Raw genomic sequence first — 8,909 nt, 5'->3', positions numbered from 1 at the left:
TCATTGGAACCACCCTGGCTATACCCTGGTGTCTCTGGGAGCAGGATTTAACCCCTACCTCCCTGCCCTGTAGTTTATAATTTATCCTTTACAACTGCAAAGTGCCCTGCACCCCTAATGTGGGTCTTGTGATAGGCAGAGCGCCATACGGAGCAGCAGTGGAGTTACTCCAGACTGATGTGAAAGCAGAATCTGGCCCACAGCTCGGGAAATCCACAAAGGGAAATAAACGATAAAAAAGTATCCCGTGTGCACAAAGACAGGCTAAACACCTCCACTCCACCACACACCCAACTCACCCCTCTCGTCTGTTTCTCCAGAGCCCAAGCAGCTACGCCTGTTCTCCTCCCTTTCCATCACAGACAGGGCAGCGCTGACCTGAAAGAAACTCTAAATAGCGGGCACCCCCTCTCCTCCCCCAGCGTGCCAGGGCTAAATAAGAGCAGGAACTGGCCGCACTTTGAACACCGCTAAAGAGAAACTTCTCGGTGTGGGAGCGCAGAAGTGGCCGCTGAACGGGCAGGGATGAAATCTTTATCCCGGTGCCACGAAGCCAGTGGCGGGGCGGGCTGAATCCCGGTTTTCACCAACCTTTCACGAGCTGCTGCCGGCTGTCGCCTGGCACAGGCAGGACGCCTCGGCTTCCCTCGCCACCCCCCACAAGCGAAACGTGCCCCCTGGATCGTGTGCTTTGCCACTGGTAGAGGGGGGAGCTGGGGAGCTCTGATCACACGGCCCCGGGGGGCAACCAAGAACAGATCGGGGCGCCTCGCTGCCTGCTCCCCAGCGGAGAGGGCTTCATCCGCCCCCGAGAAGGGCAGAGGCCGGTCTGGGAGCTCCCCCGCCCAGCTGACAGGGAGGAGACGTCAGGGGACGGCGAGTGCCAGCGGCAGCTGCGGGAGCGCGGACCCCACCCCCGCCCCGCCCCTCGCTCTCACTTTGGGAGCCGCGTCTCTCCCGTTCACACTTAGCAGCGGGCGCTGGGCGTGTGTGAAATGAGGCGGCCCGGGGCCGCCCGGCTCCCGCCTTGCGCTGAGCGGCTGGGGCTGTGAGCGGGATCCCCGGGGGGCCGCTTTGGGAGTCCGCCCCCCCGCGCAGGGACTCGATGCCCAGGCAGGGAGCATGGCAGGGAGGCGGCCGCTGGGCACCCGCGCCCGCTCCCTGCTCCGGTGGCTGGGGGTGCTGCTGCTGCCGCTGCTCCAGGCCGGGCAGGGCTGCCCGGGGCACTGCTACTGCTTCGCCACGCCGGAGCTGGACCAGTGCAGCTACGTGCGCCTGCAGGAGCCGCCGCGGGACCTGCCCCGCGGGGTGCGCAACCTCACCATCGCGGGCGGCAACCTGACGGTGCTGCGCCGGGCTGCCTTCGCCGGCCACGCGAGCCGGCCGCTGGGCGACCTGAGCCGGCTGCTGCTGCCCCGCGACAACATCCAGGCCATCGAGGATCGCGCCTTCCAGGGGCTGCCCGGCCTGGCGGCGCTGGACCTCAGCCACAACCCGCTGCGCGCCCTGGCCGGCGGCGCCTTCCGCGGCTGCCCGCGGCTGCGCACCCTCAAGCTCAACCAGGCGCTGCTGCTGCTGGGCGAGGAGCCGCTGGCCGGCGCCCTGCGCAACCTGAGCCTGCGGCGGCTGGAGCTGGCGGGCAACGGGCTGCGGGCGCTGCCGGGCGCCGCGCTGCCGGAGGGGCTGGAGGAGCTGGATCTGCGGAACAACTCGCTGCAGGGGCTGAGCCCCGAGGAGCTGGCCTGGTTGGACTCAGCCCCGCTGGGCAGGCTCCAGCTCTACCTGGGCTCCAACCCGCTGCGCTGCGACTGCGCCCTGCGCCCGCTGCTGGGCTGGATGCGCAACGCCAGTTGGAGGGTGCCCGACGCGCGCAGCCTGCGCTGCGCCGCCCCGCGGGAGCTGAGCGGCTCGCCTGTGCTGCGCCTCCGCCTGGAGCAGCTGGGATGCGGGGCCGGCTGGGAGCCGCGGCCCGAGGAGGCCGGCGAGCAGAAGGAACTGGAGACCGCCTCCTACGTGTTCTTCGGCATTGTGCTGGCGCTGATCGGGGTCATCTTCCTCATGGTGCTGTACCTCAACCGCAGGGGCATCAAGCGCTGGCTCAACAACCTGCGGGAGGCCTGCCGGGACCAGATGGAGGGCTACCACTACCGCTATGAGCAGGACACCGACCCGCGGCGGGCCAGCACCAGCCCCTCGGGGCTCTGAGCCAGAGTGCAGGGCCCACCTCGACGCCAGATAGCCCTGCCGCACGCAGGGATCCCACCCTTCCAGACCCCACCCCCGGCCCCCGGGGATCCCACTCCTCCACCCATAACCCGTTGGGATCCCACCCCTGGCCCTCGGGGATCTTTCCCTCAGTCCTTGAGGTTCCCATCCATCTGCCTACTACCCACAGCCCTTGGGGATCCCACCCCAAACCCCCACTCCTGGCCCTTGGGGATTCCACCCCTCCAGCCCTTGGGGATCCCACCCCAAACCCCCACTCCTGGCCCTTGGGGATTCCACCCCTCCAGCCCTTGGGGATCCCACCTCCCAACACCCATTACCCACAGCCCTTGGGGATCCCACCCCTCCAGCCCTTGGGGATCCCACTCCTCCAACCACTACCCACAGTCCTTGGAGGTCCCACCTCATTGCCCAAGGAGTGTGTCCCACACACATGAGTAGGGATACCACTATCCAGGAAATCCCCACATCCATTCACCAACTAGGGCATATCCCCATGCAGGCGAATATCTATCCACCCACGGATTATCTCATAAAACCCCACTCCACCAATCCCACCCACTCCCCAGAGGGGCACCCTTCCCCCCACTGTTGCCCATCTACTCATGGAACAACCCCCAGAAGAATACCCTTCACCAACCCCCATCCTCTACCCAGGGAATACCTTCCACCCACCCACCCACTACTTGGGAATACTCCCCTCTCCCTTCATGCCTGACAGGGGGCACTTCCAACCAGAGGGAACCCCACTCCCCAGGACAACACCCACCTGTCCAGGGAACACCCAGCAAAACACCCCTCCACCAGCCCTCACCTCCAGGAGAACAGCTTTTTGCCAACCCACTCAAGATAGCACAGAATCCATCCTCAAGATAGTAACAGCCCTCCCACAAAACTAAGAAAACTGCACAGGATCCCCTCCACCCCCCTTGGCTCACTGCACAGCATCCAGTCCCCAGAATAATACGTCCCCCTCAAGGGTCCTGGGGATTGTGAATGAGAGAGCTGCCCACCTTCAAATGAATAACCGGCATTAGAGAGACCGCACGGGATCCATCACACCCACCCTCCCACCAGTGTTCTAGGGGCATGTGAATGTACAGGACTCTTCGCCTAGAATAAACCCCCAGTTGGGAATTCACTGGCTCCACCCTGAGAGGCCCTTCTCTCCCCACCCCAATGGTCGAGGGGGTGTGGTGTGAATGTACAGGAAACACCCAGGTCCATGCAGAAATAACTATGCAGGAACCACTCCCGAAGAACCCCTCCCGCCCAGAATCCACGGGGGGGGGGGGGGTAATGAATGTACAGGATCCCTTTTGAATGAACACATCCCTTTCGAAAGAAAGCCCTTCACTCCTCCAGGGTGTGTGACAGCACGTGTTCCACTGCCCTAACAGAAGAACCCTCTCCCTATGTCCCATAGGATGCTCCTCCAAAACCATCGTCAGTGTCCAGGGAAGAATCCATGGGCCTGACCCCAGCAAAAGACCCTCCCATGCCCTGCGGGAGTTATGAATGCACTGAAGAGCTCCATGCACACGCAACTCCTAGTTACTCCAGGAGATCCTTTTAATTTTTCCTTTGTAAAAAAAAAAACCAACCTTCTGCCACAAGCTAGAATACAACTCCCTGTGAATTTACTTTATGCACATGGACCGTGGGGTGAGTTTTTACTTGGTGAGTTGCTGAAAGCAACGGGCTAGATGGTATTAAACTTGTTTCCTGGATTTTTTGGAGCCTAGACTTTTACCCTGTACAGTTCTCTTTCCTAGTATATTTCTAACAAATGCAAAACTAACTTGATTTTTTTTTTTGCTCCAAACACAGAGGAAAAGAAAACAAAAAAACCCCACAAGAAGTCATATGATCTGCTGAGCCCATTTATTTATTACGGTTTTGTTCCACAAAAATTATGACTTTTCTCAGGCACAAAATAATGCACCTGCACAACAACAAACTTCCCTGCAGGCTGTATGCATGTTGCTAAACCACATGGAAGCAACTCATTTCCGACTGCGAAGTATAATCTAGAGTCGACTGTCTCAACACTCTTCATAACTGTTTTTTAAAAAAAAAAAGCTCTCAATATCTTGCACAGGTTTGCTTCGATCTGCGCCTGCTAGTGTATATACTAGAGCAAATATACTGAAAGCTGCCTCCGGTGTATTGGATGTTTTCTATAAAGCTTATTGCAATAATTTCTGACTACTTCATGGCTGAAGCAATGTTGTTGTTATGATCCATGTTTTGCAGAGCAAGACCGTTAGGTACTAAGAAATCTCTGTAAATAGATGGTTCCGTATAAACTTCTGTGCTATTGCTCGTTCTGTGGCTAGGGAAGCAGAATGGGTTTAAGGGTTAGTGCACAGCACTTGGGTTCTAATCATTCTGACCCAAACTTGCTGTGTGACCTAGGATAAATGACGTAGACCAGCGGTTCTCAAACTGGGGGTTGGGACCCCAAAGTGGGTCGGGACCCTGTTTTAATGGGGTCACCAGGGCTGGCATTAGATTTGCTGGGGCCCAGGGCCAAAGCCCAAGCTCCACCACCCGGGGTCAAAGCCAAAGCCTGAGGGCTTCAGCCCTGGGTGGTGGGGCTCAGGTTACAGGCCCCCCGCCTGGGGCAGAAACCTTTGGGCTTCCGTTTTGGCCCCACCAGGCTTTGGAATTGGCCCAGGGCAGTGGGGCTTGGGTGGGTTCAGGCTTCAGTCCCCACTCCTGGGGTCGTGTAGCAATTTTTGTTGTCAGAAAGGGGTCACCATGCAATGAAGTTTGAGAACCCCTGACTTAGACCTTCATTTCCAAAGTGGCCAATAATTCTGGGTTCCTCCGTGCTCCGCTGCCTAAGTATAGCAACGTCTTTAGCCTGCTGAGGCCCCCTGCCCCCAGCTCCAGCTGGCAGCCAGGGGAGCTGCAGGTGCACCGTATCTCTGAAAACCAAGCTGTAGCTTTCTCTGAAGTGGGACTCCTTAAAAGGGAGGCACCCAAAATGAGCGGACCCGACTGAAAATGGCCTTCACTTGGTCTGTGTTTGCCTCTCGGTCATAGCAGGATAACAACATTTACATACTTCACTGGAGTGTTGTGAGCCCTAATACATTAAAGCCTGATCACAACGGAGTCGACAGCAGTACTCCCGCTGACGTCCCTGGGCCCAGGATCCAGCCCTTATTGTTTCTAGCGTGCTTTGCAATGCTTGGAAGCAAGGCAATGTGGATTATTATTGTTCTACTCTAAGGCATTAGCACATCCAGGTCCAAAGTCTGCAAGTTGCTCTATGCGGGGCAGCCCTGTGGCCCCATGAGCCTCACTGAAATCCCAGGGGGAAATCTGCATTGAGCAGCTCTCAGGAAAGGGAGCTAAGAGTCTCGCAGTCCTTGCTCAGGCAAATCTCCCACTGTCTGCATTGAGTAAAGAGCCCAGGCTCCGTGTGGAAAGCACCCTGCAGACTTGGGCCGTGGATCCATGCCTATTGAATGCAATGGCAAAATCCCTGCCAGCTTCAAGGGCCCTCGTGCTCGTAAATCACACAGACGCTTTTGAAAATTTCACCTGTAGGTGCCTAAATGTGAACTTTAGAAGCCCAACTTTCAGCTCCCATTTCTAGAAGTGTCAGCCTCTCTCTGTGTTTCATAAATGGGGCTTTCTCACCGAGCAGCTCAGAAGCCTAAGATTAATACTTGGACAAAATATGTCTCCAAGTTTATGCAGCGTTTTCATTGCACGTGGCTTTGTCAGTTTGTGATATGGTTTAATCTAATTATGCCTGACCTGTCTGCCAGTAACTTTTTGAACATATTCAATAAATAAAGAAGGCAGAATGTTTGTGGGAGCAAAGGGCTCTTGCTTCATGAAGCCAGAGATCTGAGATGCAAAGTCTCTATTTTCTAAAAAAGGGTTTGTTTGTTTTTCTAAAAATGTGGGAGTCCGTTTTTTTCCTACTCATCAAAGGGAAGGATTTCCTAACACCAGCAGAGCAAGGCTGAGTGCTGTGCACGCCTCCAATACACCTTGGTCCTTTCCTGCAGCACCTGTGCCCTACCGTTCCTGAGCTAAGCAAACCTCGGCTCCTTTTCAGCTGCAGGCCCAATGGGCCAGATTCTGTAGCACAAATCCCATTGGCTTCGAAAGAAGCCAGATCTGGTGTAATGCATAAATGGAGAGTAGGATGAGGCCTGTAGTTTATGGGAACTGCGAATTGAATGCCCCGTTGCTGTACTAACCCGCTGCACCACTGAGCTCCCCTGCTCCTAAAGGAATTAAATGCACAGTGTAAACCAGAAGGAATTTTGCTGCAAACTCCCTAAAACAAATTAAAGGTGCCTGCTACTTTATCATCTTGAGAAACAAGGAATAGGCGGGTCTGTGATCCAGCTGGCAGTTGTAATAATAACACCGTATCTATGTTTTCCTGTGGAAGGGTGAACAAATATGCAGCCTCAAAATATGTCTCATATCCCTGTAAGGTTCATCGTCTCTAACTCTCCCTTTTCCCCATGTTGTTTTCCTGTCCCCCGGAGTTAACTCGGTGTACTGTGTAAGGGCCTGGTCCCGCAAACCCTCATTCACGTGTGTAGCTCCAGTGGGCTCTGCGAGATCTGCATACAGAGGGGCTCAGATCCACAAGGGTAGACTCCTGACTTCCAGATACCTTTGTGCATGTGGGCCCGGGTCCCTGTACGTGTTGAGAGGGATTTCCAGTGACAACAGGAAAGTTGCCGTGTAGGCCTGCCCAGCGAGCCTAGGTACAGGCCCTGGCCTGGGACTGGTCTTGGAGGTGAACTCCCTGCCCACCCTCAGTTTAAAGAAAACTCCAGAGGGCCTGAGTCCCCCATTCCTGCAGGATGGTGATCAGGCCCTTGGCTTCATTGGCCCTCCCTGTGTGATTACAGCTGTGCAGGACTGGGCCCTTGTTCAGTGGATGCCAGTAAAGCACAATACTCCTTTTGGATTCTCACAGTTATTTGCTCTGTTTCCCATAGAGCTTCTTTTGCTGGGGACCCCCAGACTCTCACGGGCGAGTTGCTGTGGTTTTAGAGCTGACGGGAAGTGGGTTGCAGTGATCTGTATTGCAGGGTGTCATTTGCTTGCATGGATAGACCTCAGCTTATTTTGAATGATGGTTTTTCTGTAATTTCTCTCGTTCCTTAATGCTCTGGGATTTGATTCTTCTCCCACTGAAGTGAATGGGAGCTCTGCTTTCACTGGGAGCAGGACTGGGCCGCTGGTTTGCAGATTCATGGTGTCTGTTTGCCCTTCAAGCCATAGCTTTGCTGTCCAGGCAAAGTACTTTGGGTAAATTAGAGCTTCCATGGCCTGATTCTCCTCTGACGTGTCTGGTGTAAACCAGGAGTCGTCACTGAAATCCAGGGAGTGAGAGCCGTGGAAAACCACAATAAGCAGAATCGAGCCCCCGCCCTTTTGAGGACAGACACGAACAATCCAAATGCTGCATCTCTCTGTGGCATTCCAAAAACTCCCCGAAAGGAAACCGCACCACTCAAGCTCACTGCACAATCGCAGCTGCGGGAAACCAGCCCAGCTGCCACAAGGCAGAATGTGCAGTCGGTGAGATTGACAGTGGGTTATTGTCCTCTTCGTTTTTCATTTGCTAAAAAGAAACCAACCACGGGGTTTTCAGATGAAAACAGGGTTGGGGGAAACGGCGTGTCTTTATATATCTGTAACCCTCTGTATGTGTGTGTGGCCGGCTCCTCAGCTGGTGTGAATTGGCCCAGCGCCAATGAAATCAGTGGCGCTATTTCAGCTAACGCCGTTATTAATTGTATTGCAGTAGTGGCTGGAGGTCTCAGTCAAGAGTGGGGCCCCATGATGCTAGGTGAGCATACACCTAATGAGACAGTCCCTCCCCTAAAGGGCTTACAGTCTAAATTGACAAGACCGACAATGAATAGGAGGGGAAACTGAGGCATGGATAGGGGCCATGAAGGTCACCCAGTAAGTCAGCAGTAAAGCCAGGATTAAGAACCCAGGTCTTCGGATTTCCCGTGCAGTGCCCTATCACTGGAATATGTGAAGATCCTATGCCAGCTGAGGATCAGGCCCGTAACATTTCAGCCATAACATGCTAAAGAGTTCCTTATCTTCAGTATATGCTTTCTGTTAGGGAAAAGTCCTTCAAAATTGAACAGGACGTGATACGTTTTCTATCATTCTTTTGGCCCAGCCTATAGAATGCAATGGTGTCACAGCCCTGCTCTGTAGAGTCGTGTAGCAGGCTGCAAGATCTGACAGAAAGGAGCTCATTCGCCAACACATTTCACAGAGGGATTCCCACAGCTCCGATTTCTCCACGGTGTTGCACCAGCTTTACGTCTGTATGACTCTGCTGGTCTGAATGGGGCTGTAGTGGCCTAAAACTGATGTAACGGTGGAGAATTAGGCCAGGTCTACACTACCCCCCTAATTCGAACTAAGGTACGCAACTTCAGCTACGTGAATAATGTAGCTGAAGTTCGAAGTACCTTAGTTCGAACTTACCTTGGTCCACACTCGGCAGGCAGGCTCCCCCGTCGACTCCGCGGTACTCCTCTCGCCGAGCTGGAGTACCGCAGTCGACGGCGAGCACTTCCGGGTTCGACTTATCGCGTCCAGACTAGACGCGATAAGTCGAACCCAGAAGTTCGATTGCCAGCCGCCGAACTAGCGGGTAAGTGTAG

At 55.0% G+C, this 8,909-nt stretch overlaps 1 protein-coding gene across 1 annotated transcript; it reads left to right on the top strand.

Moving 5' to 3' along the window:
* Window positions 1–885: 885 nt before the first annotated feature.
* TPBGL (trophoblast glycoprotein like) lies at window positions 886–4,427 on the top strand. The gene has a single exon (XM_005289439.5). The coding sequence runs from the start codon at window positions 1,123–1,125 to the stop codon at window positions 2,203–2,205; it is 1,083 nt and encodes a 360-aa protein (XP_005289496.1). The 5' UTR covers window positions 886–1,122; the 3' UTR covers window positions 2,206–4,427.
* The last annotated feature ends 4,482 nt before the right edge of the window (window positions 4,428–8,909 follow it).

The sequence above is a fragment of the Chrysemys picta genome, chromosome 1 (assembly GCF_011386835.1).
Source record: "Chrysemys picta bellii isolate R12L10 chromosome 1, ASM1138683v2, whole genome shotgun sequence".
In the NCBI taxonomy this organism is placed as follows: domain Eukaryota; kingdom Metazoa; phylum Chordata; order Testudines; family Emydidae; genus Chrysemys; species Chrysemys picta.
This window is presented reverse-complemented; position numbering and strand designations above follow the sequence as displayed.

Coding starts and splice junctions, on each gene's coding strand:
- TPBGL (XM_005289439.5), top strand. CDS start 1,123: ATGGCAGGGAGGCGGCCGCTGGGCACCCGCGCCCGCTCCCTGCTCCGG.